The sequence below is a fragment of the Humulus lupulus genome, chromosome 1 (assembly GCF_963169125.1).
Source record: "Humulus lupulus chromosome 1, drHumLupu1.1, whole genome shotgun sequence".
NCBI classification, from domain to species: domain Eukaryota; kingdom Viridiplantae; phylum Streptophyta; class Magnoliopsida; order Rosales; family Cannabaceae; genus Humulus; species Humulus lupulus.
Window position 1 is genome coordinate 98,877,238 of NC_084793.1, and position 18,780 is coordinate 98,896,017.

The following is an 18,780-nucleotide window of genomic DNA, read 5'->3' on the forward strand; positions in this document are numbered from 1 at the left end:
ATTTTCTACACCTCAAGATGTGTTTAGGCAAATAGAGAACATGGGTTAGTAATTTTGAAATCACATGTATATCTCAACACATGAGAACTTGAATTATGGCTTGAGAAGGGTTAGAATAAAAGAAGAAGATGATGACAGTTTCTTGTCTGACGAATTCTGAAACTTTTTCTCTCACTTTTCACTGACTTGTTTTACTTCTTCTTCTTCTATAATAAGAGATTGAGAGATTATATATTACCATATTATTCCTAAAAATAATAGTAATATAATAATAATAATAATAATAATAATAATATCATAATGATGATAGGAATTGATTTAGGTAAATATCTAACCTACCAAATTTGAAAAAAAAACTATTTTAAAATTATAAAATTAATAAATAATAAAATAAAAACAATACTAATATAGTATCAGTATACCGCTACACGCATGCCACAGTCCCTGGACTGTGTCATGCGTGAATAGCAGCATTCCTTTTTCAGGGATATTGTATTTTTCTTTTATTTATTTAATTAAAATCAATCCTTCCACAAAATATGGTATTATCTTTTTATGGAAAATATCACAACCATATTTCAAAATTTAAATTTTAAATTCAAAATTCAAATTGATGATCATCATTATCATCATCTTTTAAAATTCAATAAATCAAAATTATTTTGACTTACCAATTTTATTTTCTTCCACTCAAATAAAATAATTAATTTCAAAAATTTATTTATTTATATATATATTTCGAAAATTATATATTGAAATTAATAAACATATTTTTTGAAAATTTAATAATTAATTCCAAATTAATTATTCAACCTCAATTACCATATAATTTTATATTTGACCCGAAGAATAAAATTCTTCTTAATATTTTCAAATTATAGTTTTACCCTAGTATCAACTCTTCTCTTGATATGATGTTGATATAGCCACCCTGGGGACCTATGGACCTATAATATCAAGCTCCAATAAATATTAGATTATTAATCAAAGCTATTTGATTAAATAATCATATTTATTAATCTCATGATTACTCTACTATAAATATGATATTGAACTCTTGATAATTATAGACATATATTTACAGAGTACTTTATTAAAGAATAAAATGTCCATTGATTTAATCATTACATACAGCGTTAATCCTCTATTAATGGTTCATAATTAAAAGGGAATAAAATTATTGTTTTACCCTTTTTACTATATCTTGTTCCTAGTGTACCATTGCCTTTACTAGTGAAAGTTGTGTCCCAACAAGTTTGTGACGTGAGTGCTCATAACATTTTCAATTCCAAAAGTCAATCCAATAGGGAACTATTATTCAATCTATAAGAAGATATAGATTCCATATATATCATTGAGTCCCCAAAATTATTGTTCTTAGCCTAATCATTCTGACAAACCTTAATATATGAATCAAAGGATCAAATGACATATATAGGAGTTCATACTACACCCAGGATTAAGATCATCGTGTATATGATTATCATTTGATGTGTTTGATTAATAATATGAAATAGCGTTTGATCAAGTATTAACAAATCACATCTGGTCCAGTTCTATATATCATTATATATAACGTACATTCACTAAAGTGTCCTACTACACTAATGACCCGGATCTAGATCACTTGTATTCATAATACTAGTGAACCATACTAGTAGTAATTAATCTAAAGATTTCATAAATTTATTTTACTGTGAACTGTTTCAAGTTCATTGTCTCAATATCGATAATCTCATACCAATATGAGATTAAGACCACATAGATGAACTTTGGAGTTTTATGATATTTACTTAATATTATCAACATAATATCGGACATAGTCTATATATATAATAATTTAATTCTATCATTTATTTCATTTAAATCATTTGTCAACTATAATTGCTTTAAGGGCACTATTCCCAACATGTTGTTAGGGTAGCATGGTTGTAGCATAAAATAGATTTCTAGCCACAAGTTATGCCATAATCATCCATCGAGGATCACACACACTAGCCTTGCTACAAGTACTTGCTAATGTTGGAACTGAATCTGAATATGCACAGATCTAAACTTATGTCAGATTATCAAGATTACATAGTGAATTCACAAGACATACCTGATTCTGTGATGATGGATATGAGAAGGATTATGAGTTTATGGTCCTCCATAGACTAATCTTTACTCTCTATGGATCTCACTCAATTAATGAGAATAGAGGAGGAGAGGTGATGGGAGATTAGCCTTGGGGACCAAACCCTGTAGTATTCTTTATATAGTAATCTAATTAGAACCCCATTAACCCTAATTAGGTTTACTATTGGGTATTACACATTACAAAGCCATACCGTATAAGATGTTTAATTGGACTCTCTTAATTAGATCACTTAGTTAGCCCAACTTAGAATATTAGCTCAAATACAATTGTCTTAATTTTTTAGCCCACACATTAAGTTATTAAAAATAACCCAAAAATCTCTCACTTGGGCTACAAATTAATTCTAGTAACAATTACATTTGATAACCTTAGGTGCACAAACTTGCTAATTATTCTTAAAAACATCTTCTTTAAACAATTTGTTCCATCTCCTATACCAATATGAGACCAAAGCGACATTTGTTACTTTAATCGTAACTCGATCCATCAATGATCACCATATCAAATAAATTCAATGACATAGATCAAGTATGGATGTGTAACTAGAAATTACATGCAATGTGATCTCAATCATGCCTATTTCCAATTAGAACTTTATTCTTTAGTGTGATCAATCCTCAGTCTTTCAAACTATATGTTAAACCACAATTGAAAGATAACACATCCAAAGCAATAAAGATAACAAAACCATCAACTTTATTCTGCAGAAAACTGAACATACATAAAGTAGCATAATAGTGTCAACAAATAATAACTAAATACAGAACACAAACTCCCACTAAAACTACATATCATCAAATAAGACAACACCCATGTGAGCAATATGCCCATGAAAGACCTTGGGTCTCAAAACTTTGGTTAGTGGGTCCGCTTGCATTAAGTTTGTTCCTATATGTTCAATAGACACTATCTTACTCTTAACTCTCTCTTTAACAACTAGAAACTTGATGTCTATGTGTTTAGACTTTGAAGAGATTCTATTGTTATTTGAATATAGAACTGCTGATAGATTGACACAATAAATATTTAGTGGGCTTTCAATTCCATCCACTACTCGCAACCCAGTAACAAAATTTCGCAGCCATATTGCATGATTGGTTGCCACATAACAAGCTATGAACTTTGCTGCCATGGTGGAAGGAGCAATGAGTGACTGCTTGGCACTTCTCCAGGATATAGCTCCTTCTGAAAACATATATACATAGCCAGAAGTGGATCTTTTAATATCTTGGCAACTTGCTAGATTGGAGTCAGAATACCCAATGATCTCCAAATTTTCTGACTTACGATAGGTGAGCATGTAATCCTTTGTTCTTTGTAAGTACCTCATAACATGTTTAGCTGCTTTCCAATGATCCATGTCGGGGTCACTTAAGTATCTACCCAACATACCCAATATGCACCAAATCTGGACGCGTACATACTTGAGCATACATAAGACTCCCAACAACCGAAGAATAAAGAATCTTTTGCATCTATTTTCTTTCAATTTCATTCATGGGGCATTGGCTGAGACAAAACTTGTCTCCTTTGGAAACATGAGTATCTCCTTGTGCACAATCTTTCATGCCAAATCTAGCAAGTACCTTCTCGATATCGCTCTTTTGTGATAACCCAAGGACACCCCGAGAGCAATCTCAGTGTATCTTAATTCCTAATACAAAATAGGCATCACCAAGATCTTTCATTTCAAAATGTTTTGTTAGAAATCTCTTGGTTTCTTGCAATAGGCCTATATTGCCATGAGCCAAAAGTATGTCATCAACATAGAGCACTAGGAAGATAAATTTACTCCCACTAAACTTTTGATATACACAATCATCAACTGCATTGACCGCAAAACCGCATGAGACAATGATTTGATGAAACTTATGATATAATTGACGGGAAGCTTGCTTGAGACCTAGATGAATCTTTTGAGTTTGCAAACTGACTTTGGATCACCTAATACAAAGTTTTCTGGCTATGTCATATATATGGTTTCCTCAATGTAACCATTGAGAAAAGTTGTCTTAACATCCTTCTGGTGCAACTCTAAGTCAAAATGAGCTTCAAGTGCCATTATTGTCCTGAAAAGAATCTTTCGATGATACTAGAGAGAAAGTTTATTTGTAGTCAATACCTTCCTTTTGAGTAAAACCCTCGGTGACTAGAAGCGCTTTATACCTCTTAATGTTGCCTCTAGAATCCCTTTTGGTTTTAAATATCCATTTGCAACCAATGGACTTCCCACCTACAGGCAACTTGACAAGATCCCAAATGTTATTGTCTTTCATGGATTTCATCTCATCATTCATGGCATTAATCCACTTTTAACAATTAACACTTTGTTTGTCTTGTTGGAAGTTAATTGGATCATCTTCCATTATCCCTATGTCAAACTCATGCTCTTGAAGAAATACAATGTAATCACTTGAAATTGCACTTATTTTCTCTCTAGTTGATCGCCTAAGTGGCACTTCCTCTTGAGGTTGTTAGGTTTTCTCTTCTGGAGCAACCTCTTGATTTTGAGTAGGGAGTTCCATAGGTAATTCCTCATTGTTGTCTTGAATTGTGTCTTGAACAATGTCAACAGGTTGATTATTGTCAATAACAACATTCTGTAAAGGAATAGATTCATCTTCAAAGACAACATTCCTAACTTTATCTCCCCCCTCAAACACAACATCCTCAAGAAATCTCGCATTTCCCGTCATGAAAAAGGACTCAGTTGCGGGATCATAAAACTTAAAACCCCTGGACTGTTAAGGATATTCAACAAAATAACAACTAATTTTTCTTGAGTCCAGTTTGTTTTCATGTGGCTTATAAGGCCTTGCCTCAGCTGGAAAACCCCAAATGTGTAAGTGTTTAATGCTAGGCTTTTTGTCTATCAATAGTTCATAAGGGATTTTAGCCACCGCTTTGCTAGGTACTCTATTTAGTATGTAGGCTACAGTCTTAAGTGCCTCTCCCTAGAGTGATTCTGGTAAAGAAGAATGACTAATCATACTTCTTATCATGTCCTTAAGTGTTCTGTTTCGTTTCTCAGCAACACTATTCATGCGAGGTTTCCCTGGTATTGTGTATTGCGGGACGTTCCCACATTCCTCTAAGAATTTGGCAAAAGGTCCTAGACGTTGTTCACCTGATCCGTCATATCTACCATAGAATTCACCACCACGGTCAAATTTGACAGCTTTATTCTTCTCACCTAGTCGATTTTCAACGTCAGCTTTGAAGGCCTTAAAAACGTCCAAGGATTGTGAATTTTCATGGATTAAGTATAAGTACCCATAACGAGAATAGTCGTCTGTAAAAGTGATAAAATACTATTGGCCATTCCAAGATGCTATAGGGAATGGACCACATATATCAATATGCATCAATTGTAAGACGCCAGAACTCCTTTTGGCACTTAACTTCCTAATGTTTGTCTGCTTCTCTTTGATACATTCAACACATACATCATGGTTCGTGTAATCAAGGGGTTCAAGTATTCTGTCTGACACAAGTCTCTCTATTCTCCTTTTGGAGATGTGTCGTAAGTGCTTGTGCCATAAGGTGGCAGAATTCTCATTTGATAATTTGGGTTTTGTACTAGGGGTGGCAATTTGGGTCACGACACAACACGACACGATTAAGGTAAACACGAACACGACACATTTAATAATCGTGTCGTGTTTGTGTTTGAGTTTTTGACACGTTTAATAATCGTGTCGTGTTCGTGTTTACCTTAATCGTGTCGTGTCATAATCGTGTTGACCCGTTTAATAATCATGTCAGACACGATAACACGAATAATTTGCATAGGTTTGATGATTTTTTTCATATAGTTATGATTAATCGTGTTATTGTGGTCGTGTCGTGTTGACCTGTTTAATAATCGTGTCGTGTTCGTATTTTTGACACGTTTAATAATCGTGTCGTGTTCGTGTTTACCTTAATCGTGTCGTGTCATAATCATGTCGACACGAATCTGATACATTTACACGAATTGCCAGCCCTATTTTGTACTTCTTGATGTTATTTGCAAGGTTTCATGAGATGAAGCATTTGTATTTAGCATATATAGTTGATCAATTAATGAACCAGTCACCACAAGAGTAGAATTAAGAAAAATGCTAAATTTATTATTCCCAAATGAACAAGAATAACCAAAGTTGTCCAAAACAGAATTAGAAACCAAATTCCATCTAAATGACGGTACTACATAAGTCTCTCTTAATTCAATAAAATGACCATTCTCAAAAGATAATCTAAAAGTGTCAATGGCTTCAAGTGGAACTGCTTTGTCGTCGCCCACATAAATGAACCTTTCAGCATCACTTGGCGGCTGGCTCCAAATGCAACCATGCATAGAAACACTTGTATGAGTAGTAGCACCAGAATCTACCCACCAAGTATTGCTAGGTACAGAAGTCAAATTAACTTAAGAACAAACAAAGGTGAAAAGTCTATCTCTCTTTATACGCCATGCAACGTATTTGGACATTCCTTCTTCACATGCCTAGGTTTCTTGCAAAAGAAGCAAGTGAATCCCTCATCCTGAGTCTTTTATTTCTTGGGTTGTGAAGTTCCCACTGCAGTTTCCTTATCCTGAGTCCTCTTTCGGTTGTTGCTCTTTGAGGTAGTTGCAACATGAGCACTTTCAATCTTTTCACGCTTCAGTCTATCCTCTTCTTCCACACAGTGTGAAATGAGTCCATTTTCCATTTTGATTGTCATAACTCACTATAAACTGACCATAGTGTGCAGGAAGGAAAATGAATATCAAATGCACAAGCAAGTCATCAAACAAGTCAAGCTTTAGTGCCTTAAGTTTGGAAGCGGTGTTAGACATCTCCATAATGTACCCCCTAATATTTCCTTTTCCCTTATACCTCATCCGGACAAGGTCAGCCAAATGCTTGCTTGTCTCAGCCTTTTCGTTCTTTGCAAAACGTTTTTCAATTTCTTTGAGGAAATCCTTTACAAATACCTCATCGGACATACCACCCTTGAATGCTTCTGGAACGTTGCGCTTTAGCATCATTAGACTTAAGTGATTAGAACATTCTCACTTCTCAAAGTTTGCCTTTTCATCAACAGAACCTTTCTCTGTAGGAGAAGCAGGTTGTTCTTTCCTTAATGCATAGTCTAAATCCATGCAGTCGAAAACCAACAGAATGTTCTCTTTCCAACTCTTAAAGTTTGTGCGGTTAAGCACAGGAATTGAGTTCATGTTGGCAGCAATATTAGCAGCAGAAGCAGTAACTAACAAATCCAGAACAAACAAATAACATATGCTCACATAATAGAAATTCATGTCATAATATACAAAATAGTAAAATAAAATAATATTAAAAGACACAAATTTCAATCAACTGTAGTGGTGAGTCCCTTTAAACAAGATACCTAGCACAACATTGATGTTTAGTCTTTGGATAGAAACAACAATTTGTTTGTGGTACTCTCCATGCAGAAATCAAATACTAATAATAAATTCGGTCAAACAACAACCTTCTTTTGGATCGGTATGTTGTTAACTTGGAAACTTTATAATTATCACACATTCATTCATGCATGTGTATTTGTTGTTTGGCCAATCAATAGCCTTCCTTTGGGCTGATCATTGATCACATAAACAAAAAACACATACATCTAATTATCTCAAAATAAATAAATCTACGCAAAAGAGGTTACTTTGCAATATTTTGCTTTAATTAATTTATTTTAAAATATAGGACATAAAAATTAAGTGTCCGAATCTAATTTTTTTACCATAAATAAATATAATCATGATCACATCATAATTTCATATCCATAATAATATTCATACAAATTTTATGAATTTAATAACAAAATAAATTCATATAGGTATTTTATAATCCGAAAAATACACAATAATTCATGCTTTAATGATATTGTACTTAAATAAATAAAGTATAAATGCATTAAAACTGAAACCAAAATTTATGGTAAATTGTAAAACGTATACACAAATATTGTTTAACATATGCAAACTGCTTACATTATTTGTGTAGGCCTTTATTTTATTTGTTGAATCAAAATGTAAATAGTCACACAATTCAGAACAAATCAGAGACTATATATATACATACATAACTCTACAATACAAAAAAGAGATAAATATATATATATATGTATATAGATATGCATTTGTATAACTCATTCATATTATGATTTCAATATAAAGAATAGATTATTGTTAACAAAATCATGGTATATTATATTGATCATAAAGGATTACGCCAGCCACTCATGAATTTGGAGAGAGAGAAAACTAAAATAAAATCTGATTGCAATGAATCAAAGTACAGATCATGTAATCAGTCAATATAAAAAATTAGTATTGCCGACTAACATAGAAATCTTAATGACTGATCATGTTGTACCCTAATTTTAGCCCGAGTTCATTCACTCAGTTCAGATACACCTGGCAAATAAATATACGGAGAAATAAGCAAGGGAATGATATATGCTTATTATCCACGTAGACAACTCCAGTTTCATGTGGACACGTGTGGTTTTAGGCGTCCTGTGTTAAACTCGAGCTACAGACACGAAGGTTGTGAAGCGCGAGCTCATAATATTCAAACGACAGTCAAAGTACGAGCTTGGGGGAAATATTCAGCTCGTGGTAATTCGAATATATTGCACACCCACGGATCCCCAGAGACTCAAGTCCTTTTATGCGTTTATTTATGACCAGATTGTCATATTTAATGTCCCAGATATTAGGAGAACATTTATCGTATGATCAAATGATATCCCATTATAAATGGGAAATATATGTATTAAATGTAATAAATATGTATATATGTGATTATCTCACGCGGTTACCCAAACCTGTCTATGAAATTCCTTTATAAATATTGGGAATGTACGATAGGGGAGAAGACCATTATTCTGTAATACTGAAACTTTGCCAAAATAGAGAGAAAAACAACAATAATATAGACTCATGGACTAGGTAGATTTTAACCACTGAATCACGTAAAAAAATTTGTGTTCTTGTGAATTCATTTCATTTTTCATTACGGTTTATTACTAAGCACTAATCTACCTTATTATTTCTTAATACACTGTTGGCGAAAAATTGCGTCAAAGGTTTGGTGCTTTCATTGAGAGGGAAATTAGTGCTTCATCGAAATCCCAGTCAAATCTCATCATGATGTTCACTCGCTCAATGCACGACAATGAGATAGAACAGCCTGGTGGGCAGGAGGCCCATCATACCGCTGTTTCGAACAAGCATGGCCCAAAAGTCCAGCAACATCCGGGAAAACAACCGGCGGGTCATGGCGACACTGGGAGTTCGGCGTCATTTCCACCGAATCCAAACCCAAACTACTTAAATGTCGTTGAGATGGAAAATATGCAGTTAAGAAGCCATCTCGCTAAGGCAAACAGGAAAATTGAGGAGGTTTTGGCTCGATTACCCCCTCTCACAACCAGTATCCCGAGCTAATCAGGTAAATTTCGGGGACGAAATTTCAATAAGGAGGGGATAGTTGTAATGCCCCGAATTCCCCGTTGTGTTTAACGGCGTGAACAGTAGGCCGGGAGGGCCGTACTTGCTTAATTATGTTATTAATTGATAAAATGCATGTATCTGTTGATTATATTATGATATGATGTGAAATGCATGCATGTGAGTCCATATTTATTATTACAGGGGTGTGGTGGTAATTTGGTCGTTGAGGGTAAATTGATTATTTATTCGCATGTTGGTGATATAATTTGAGACCACATTATGATGTGGGTTTGTTCGAGCTATTTGGCATGAGACGATCAAGGAATGTTGATTATCGGTTTGGTCATAACAGGTTTAAGCTCAGGGCTCGGGGTGAGTCTCGGGGTGTTTTAATGATTAGAGTGTTACCGGACATTAAAGGGTAACGGAAGGTGAAATATTGGTGTTTGAGGATATTGAGATTAGCGGGAAAAGGGAAGCGTTAATTATGATTAACGGTGTAGGAGGAAAATGTCAAAAGCTACCCTTGAGTTGGTTTTAGAAGCTTTAAATACCTAGGGGTATAATGGTCATTTGGGATTTGGATATATATGGTTTAGATGGCTGTAGAGAAAACATAACCAAAACAGAGTTTTGCTTCTTCTCCTTTCCGTAAGTTCATTTCTCTCTTCTTCCTCTTTGGAGTTTTGAGCTCAAGGTGTGAAATTAAGCTAGGGAACTTGGAGGTTGAGGTTGTAGACATAGCTCAGTCATTGAAGAGGGTTTGGTTTCGAATTTGAGGTGAGTTTTATCCATTGTTTTACTGGTTTTGCTCTGTTTTCGTTCATAGTTTTCAGCTTTAGATTTCGGTATGGAAAGTTGGAATCAAGGGGAGTTCTTGGGATGTTTTACTTGGGTTATGATGAGGGATAGTTATGGGTGATGTTTGGAGGTTTAAATTGGTGTTTGAGAGAGGTTTGGGTGGTGTTTAAATTGGGTTTGAAGGGTTGGTTTCAAGGGAAAACGCAAGGGAGGAAAAACAAGGGTTTTGGCTGAAATGGAGCTTGCGCCGCGGCATGGCAGGGGTGAGCCGCGGCCCTTGGGGGCTGCTGGGTTTAGGCGCCTCTGTCTGAGGGGCGGGCCGCGGCATGGCCAAGGAGGGTCATGGCCCTTAAGGCATTTTTGGCCAGAATTAGCTTTTTGGCTCGGGGATGCAAGCCTAAGGCCTCGGGATTGAACCTACTACCCGGTTGAGTAGTGTTTGAGGTCCCGGAGGTTAGGTTTTGGGTTGGGAGCCTTTTATTATTCATTTTATTGATGGAATCCCATGATTTGGTTATGACCAGGTAATCGCTAAAGGACCAAAAAGTCGATCGTTCTCAGGGTTGTTCTTTTATTCGTTCTTGCTCGAACCAAAGGTAAGAAAACTGCACCCCAAATGTGACATGCGTGGATATTTACGAGGCATGTGATTATGAGAATATGGACATGGATTGAATATAGGATGCTTAGCATATGTTGCTCATTTGTGCATGGTACTGACTTATTAGTCAGGTTTGGCAAGGGTGCTAGTATCAGCTGCGAAGCTGTGACTTATTAGTCAGGTTCGGCGGTGATACTGGGCACTGATCATGTTGAGCTGGCTCATTAGTCAGGACGGTCTTAGCGTGAGTCACGCAAGCCAACAGAGATTAGATCTAATCGACTACTAGCATTGAATGACTCAAAGAGCATTAATGCCAGACCGACCCCGAGGGTCGATGAATGAAATAAGCGCTTGGAGGCTAGTGGCTTATTTAGCAGCCACTCTTCCATCTGAATTAGTGACATGTATGGCAGTCACTCAGTACGATTACCAGAACCTGTTGAAGGCTAGTGGCTTACCTATCAGCCACTCTTCCATTTGAATTAGTGACTTGCTTGTCAGTCACTCAGTGTGGTTTATCAGGACCTCGTGTGGTGTTTACTCATTTGTTTGAAAGCTTTATGCTCAGTGTGATTATAATGATAATCATTCGATAATGTTTATATAAAGTGTTATGTTTTCTTGCTGGGCCTTGGCTCATGGGTGCTATGTGGTGCAGGTAAAGGGAAAGAGAAGCTCACCTAGCCTTGAGTGGAGAGCTGATGTGGTGGTGTGTACATATGCAGCCGCTTGACTGCCACGGCCAAGGTGTTCTCAGAGGAACTAGGGGGTTTACCCTATTTTTGCCGCTTAGGTCGGCGAGATTGTAACTTTTCCACAGTAGTGACCATTTTGTACTGAGAACAGCTTGTAAACGTTTTGTTTAGCTCTGTAGAGCAGTTTGTAATGAAAATCTCCATTACCTATTTTACTAGTTTTATACCTTGACCTGTTAATTACACTTAGAGCACATTTTTGACCAAAGGACTCAGGTAGTGAGTCAAATTTTCGGTCCACCATTCACCGTAACTGTTCTGGGGTAACCAGGGCGTTACAGAAGATGTTAGTTATACTCGGCAAGAGGGAGGTCCTTCCATAATACGTGATAATTGGAATGTCGCACCAAACCAAGCTCGAGCTTGGAGGTACAATAAACAATCAAACGTGTACGATAGGATGGGAGGTGTTGAACATGTTAGGAGTGTGTCCTCAAAGCATGTAAAGACATTTGTTTTCTCTGTGAATAAATAAATACAATGGTTTAATTATTATTGTTATATTTAGATTGTTAAATTATTGTTTGAATAATTTTATAAATATCAGAAAAATTCCATATTCATTGTTAAGGATGTGATCTTGTATTAGTACGAGAGAATTAAGATCACATGAATGAATAAAAATAGTCAACAACAACAAATTAAAGTTATGGGATCTTTAATTGGAGTTGTAAGTACGGTTTATTGAGTATCATAATGATACAAATAATCTAGATTCGGATTATTGATGTGGAAAGACATCTCGGTAAAGGTGCTTTATATAATATGATTATATATGACATGGACCGATATGAATTAAAGTCTTTATCCAAAAACCATTTAATAATAAAGACTTGTAATTCATATCATAACTGATGATCATTTATAGATCAACCTAAATCTTGAGTGTTCATGAACTCGTGTTCATGTTTATTAAATCTTTTGATTCATTCGTTAAGGTCTCTTCAAAGAATGAGGCTAATGATTTTTGTTTTGGAGATTTAATATAATGGATGGCTGGGAACATTTATCAACAATACGGAATCTAATCTTTCCTAATGGATCGTATATTAGTTCCCTTAAGGATTAATTCTGGAACTGAATGATTTTGAGCTCAAATCTATAATTAGATTATAGATTAATTATTCACTAGTGAATTAATGGTACTTAAGGAATAAGAAGCAAATTAGAAAGGTTAAATGGTAATTCTCCCATTCTAATTTATGAACTAATTAATTAGAGGGTTGAACTATTGAAAGATGGTTATATCAATGGACGACTTAAGAAAAAGATTTCTGTAAAAATATATCTATAACATAAAGAGTGCAATTCTGAATTTATAGTGGAGTAATATCAGAATTAATAAATTAACTATTATAATTAAAGAGTTTAATTATTTAGTTTCAATTTATTTGAGCTTAATGTTATAGGTCCATGGTCCTCGAAATGGCTCAAACAATCACTGTCAAAGGCAAATACAAAAATGGGCAAAAAGGACTTATGTGATAAGTAAAATATTTTTCTATGTATCATTAATTATTTGATTTAACAAAAATATAATTAATTTTGAATTAATTTATTTTTGGGATTTTTGGTATTTAAATAATAATAAACATTGGGAAAAATCACATGCCTACACAGGCATGTGGTACACGTGTGGCACAGTGCACAGGCACTGTGCTACACTCATAAGAGATGGACTGAGTCTCTTGATTCCACAATTTTAGTTATTTAAATATTAAATAAATAATGAGATATTTTAATTTGATTAAAATATTATTATTTAAACAAAAATCTGATAACTGATCAGTTATTTTGAATTTGTTTAAAATAACAAATATTTTAATATATTGGATATTATTAAATATTGGATATCAGTTTTCACAGAACATAATTTTTCAGGGATAGAAAAATATCTAGGATTCTCTCATAGAAAAGAGAACAGAGACAAAAGCAAAGGTCATTGTTCTTCACAAAACCTAGGTCCAAACTTTATCAGATCTCATGTGTTGAGAACATCTAATAAATAGTTTATTGCCTATTATTTGTATAGCGAGCCCACACTCGTTCTTTGTGTGACTGAGAACATTTTGGAAGATCTTGGTGTGAGATCTCAAGGATTCAGCCATACGAAAAGATAGCAGCTAGGAAGGACCTGAGGTAATTTTTCTATTCTTGTCCTTGATTCAATATATATATGAGTGTGAAGAAGTAGATCTATAAATCTTATGGGATTAATCTGACAATTTGATTATTGTTCCGCTGCGCATAATCTCTGATTTGATCAATAAAAACCAACAAATGGTACCAGAGCCATCTTCACATATATATGTATTGAATCTGTGTGGGTTTATGTTTATGCATTTATTTATTTTGATGAATGAATGGATGGCTTAATGTGATTGAATGCGTGGGAATGTTGAATCGTTAATTGTATGGTGTTTTTGGGTTAGGATTTGTTTATGATTAGATCATTGTGTAAGCCGTTAAAGAGCATAGGATTTATGTAATTTTATTTGGTTTTCGACACCATAAAATTGTAATTCCGATCACACAAAAGTCAGAACGGAGCCCGGGATTCAGAACTTAGCTACCGCACCTCCGAGGCCGACCTCCGAGCCGCTGCCGAACGTCGTACGGACGTGTCCGTACGGTCCAGCCCCGGCGGCCCCATTTTGACGCTGTGTGTCCCCGCCTACGGTCCAGAATTTTTTTTTTTTTTTTTTTTTCTGAAATTAATCTGTTATTTTTTTTTTAATTTTAAAATGTTTAAATATCCTATTTTTGAAATTTGATATTTAAATAATGAAATATTTTGTTGTCTTAACAAACTTTTTTGAATATCTTATTTAAAATTTATTTTTTAAAAATAACATATTTTAATTTAAATTCATTTCAGTTTTAATTAAAATTTGTTTTAATTAAAAGAAAAATAAAAATAATGATTATTTAAAAGTTTGTTTTAATTAATAAAAAATAATTTGAAAATTATTTTCTTATTATTGTTCTGGACCAACGATGCCACAAATCCTACCGACAGTAAAGTAAAGAAGCCCGATGGAGATCAAGGCATTTTATTTTATTTATTTTAATTTTATAAAGTGGTTGTAAAATTAGAAATGCCCAAAAGCACCCGGTTCAACATTTATTGTTTATTTATTTATTTAAATAATTATTTTCATATGGTTAATGTGATTGATAACATGTTCATGCATTGTATGCCATACATGAAAACCCACACAGTCATAATCATGCATCTCATTAGTAGAAACATGATTATTAGGATTGTCCTATATGTTTATATGAATTGTTTTGTGAAATCAATTGCATGTAAATTACTTAGTTTTATTTTGAAAACTTGGTAAAATATCACACCAATTTTTAAGTCTTTATGACTTAATTTCTTTAAACTAACTTTATTTTAAAAGTGTTTTAGTAAAGTTTAAATGAACATGATTGGTAATTTAAAATTGGATATGGACCTAGAAACTCGCTTTCTTTCCAATTTTAATTGTGTTCATAAAGTTTAAAGAAACTATAATTAATTTGGAATTAATTAGGTTAAAAACACTTATTTCAAAATAGTGAGTGGGAGAGGGTTGATATCTCAAACATAACCCATGGTCTCCATTATTAATATGACACCGTGAGATATGAATAACGCCTCGCGACGGCTTTGTTTTCGTCCCCCTAAGGAAGGTGTTTGGACATATCAATAGCAAGGTTATATTTCTTACATAGATAGGAACTAATGATGTATTTTAGGCTTGACCGACCCTAAGGCGGCATGTCCTAAGTTAAGTCATGAACTCCGAAATAATGGGTTACACTCACAAAGTTATGATTAAGCTTGAGAGTGGATAATCATAACTTGACCAAACCAAGCGGTACTTTAATGTTTAAAAGAGAAAGTAAAGAGTTATTTTAAGTATTAAACAATAAAGATAAGAATGTCTTATAAATTCTCTAAAATTAATTTGACCGACCCTAAGGCGGCACTTTAATTGTTAGAAAATTTTATCGTGGAAATTAATCTTTATTTTATGTGTTTTAATTGTGCTCATGCATCACGTTTAATTTCTGAAACTTTGATATTTATTTTTCTAAATATAATAATATATTTGTATTTTTATTCAGAATATGTCTATCTCTGGAAATCCCATCACTGCTTTGATTGCACAAGAAAAATTAACTAGTGATAACTTCATAAAATGGAAATCAAATATGAATCTATTGTTGGTTAGTGAATACCACAAGTTTGTCCTAAATGAGGAATGTCCTGAAGAACCTGGCGCCAATGCCCCGAAACATGTTCGGGACAAATTTGATGAATGGATTCAATCCAATAACAAAGCCAAGTACTATATGCTTGTAAGCATGAGTGATGTCTTATGAACAAAGCATGAATCCATGGAAACTGCTTTTGAGATACTAGAATCTCTTAAGGAAATGTTTGGGCGCCCATCTGATCAAAGCCGTCATGAGGCTACTAGAACCTACATGAATGCAAAGATGAAGAAAGGTCAATCTGTGCGTGAGCATGTTTTGAACATGATCAGTGTACTTCATGAAGCTGAGACACATGGAGCAGTCATGGATGAAAAGACACAATTAAGCATTATACTTGAGTCTTTAACTCCTGCCTTTTCTGCATTCACAACAAATTATGTCATGAACAAATTAGATTTTAACATGACACAATTGCTGAATGAATTACAAACTTTTGAGTCTTTGAATAAGACCATCTCAAGTCAGGCTGAAGCAAAACCATCTTCTTTTAAGAAGAAAAGAAAAGGCAATAACAATGACAGCAAACCTAAAAAGGACAATCCGAAAAAGGCAAAGAAGTCATCCAAGGAGCCCGAGAACAAAAAGAACAATGACCCCAAACAAAAGGCACCCAAAGGAAAATGTTTCCATTGTAATGTCGATGGTCATTGGAAGAGAAACTGTCCAAAGTATCTCGCCGAGCTAAAAGAGAAAAAGAAAGGTAAATCAGATTTACTTGTACTCGAAGCTTGTATGGTGGAACAAGATAAATTATCATGGATAGTTGATTCTAGTTCCACTAACCATGTTTGTTCTTGTTTGCAGATGCTTGAGTCTGCAAAGCAGTTGGAGCAAGGAGAGATGACTATGAGAGTGGGAAGTGGAGCGTTTGTTTCAGCCAAAGCATGTGGAACAGTCCGTTTGAATTTTAAGAACAATTTTCTAGTTTTGAATAATGTGCTATTTATTCCTTAAATTACTAGAAACATTATTTCTTTATCTTTGTTACATGAACAAAATTTTAACATTTCTTTTAATAATAATATGATTTTTATTTCAAGGAATGGGAACAATATTTGTCATGCAAAACAAAAGGACGGACTGTACATGCTTAATCCAATAGAAAAATCGCTCAATAATTCTGAATTGTTTAAAGTAGCTGTTCCGCAAAGTAACAAAAGACAAAAGGTTTCTAAAGAAAATGACACGTATCTATGGCACTTAAGATTAGGTCATATCAGTCTAGATAGGATAAACCGGTTAACTAAAGATGGACCTCTAAGGGAACTAACAGTTGGAACCCTACCGGTTTGTGAATCCTGTTTAGAAGGAAAATTGACTAAACGACCTTTCACTTCGAAGGGAAATAGAGCCAAAGAACCACTAGAGCTAATACATAGTGATGTATGTGGTCCAATTAACATTCAAGCTCGAGGTGATTATGAATATTTTGTCACATTTACTGACGACTATTCTAGATACGGTCATGTGTACCTAATGCTTAAGAAGTCAGAAACTTTTGATAGGTTTAAAGACTTCAAAGCTTTAGCTGAGAAGCAATTAGGAAAATCTTTAAAAACACTCCGATCTGATCGTGGTGGTGAATATTTGGATTCTGAATTCAAAGATTTCTTGCTGGAGCATGGAATTCTATCCCAACTCACAGCACCTGGAACGCCACAACAAAACGGAGTTTCAGAGAGAAGAAACCGGACTTTGTTGGACATGGTCAGGTCTATGTTAAGCTACTCTTCACTTCCCTTATCGTTTTGGGGATATGCACTACAAATGGCTAACTACATTTTGAATGTAGTTCCGTCCAAAGCTGTGACAAAGACACCTCTGGAACTATGGAATGGAAATAAACCTAGTTTACGACATTTTCGTATTTGGGGTTGTCCTGCTCATGTGCTAAGACCTAAATCTGGAAAACTGGATTCTAGGTCTGAAGTGTGTATATTCGTGGGCTATGCTCCAGAAACAAGAGGTGGATATTTCTATAGCCCAAGTGATCAAAAGGTATTTGTTTCGACAAATGCAACCTTTTTAGAACACGACTATATGAATGATTTTAAACCTCGGAGCAAAGTAGTTCTAGAGGAACTAATGACAGATAATATTTCGTATCCATCATCTTCATCAGTTAATGATAAAACAACCAAAGAAACCACAATTCCTGAAAAGGAAAAACTAGTGCAACGTCGTAGTGGGAGGATTGTGAGACAACCTATTCGCTACGAACATGAGGCACACGTTCTTGTATCAGATACTGAAAAGGACGATCCATTGACTTTTAAAGAAGCAATGGAAGACCCTGATGTTGATAAATGGCAAGAAGCCATGAATCAAGAAATGGAATCAATGTATTCCAATTCAGTCTGGGAACTTGTAGATCTTCCTGACAATGTTAATGCCATTGGATGCAAATGGATCTACAAAAAGAAAAAGGGTGCAGATGGAAAGGTAGAAACCTATAAAGCAAGGCTTGTGGCCAAAGGCTACACACAGAGAGAGGGTGTGGACTATGAAGAAACATTTTCTCCTGTGGCCATGCTTAAGTCCATTCGCATACTCTTATCCATAGCTGCCATTTATAATTATGAGATATGGCAAATGGACGTCAAGACAGCTTTTTTGAATGGCCACCTTGATGAAACCATTTATATGGAACAACCAGAAGGGTTTATAAAGAAGTATCAAGATCAAAAGGTATGCAAATTGTTGAAATCCATATATGGATTGAAACAAGCATCAAGATCTTGGAACTTAACAT

The 18,780-nt window shown here is 34.5% G+C and overlaps 1 protein-coding gene across 1 annotated transcript; it reads left to right on the forward strand.

The window, feature by feature from the left end:
• Nucleotides 1-18,203: 18,203 nt before the first annotated feature.
• Nucleotides 18,204-18,569, forward strand: LOC133814939 (uncharacterized mitochondrial protein AtMg00820-like; the record flags this gene model as incomplete). The annotated part of the gene is made up of 1 exon (XM_062247842.1): nt 18,204-18,569. A coding segment is annotated over one exon (366 nt), but the record flags the coding sequence as incomplete, so codon positions are not given.
• Nucleotides 18,570-18,780: the final 211 nt, after the last annotated feature.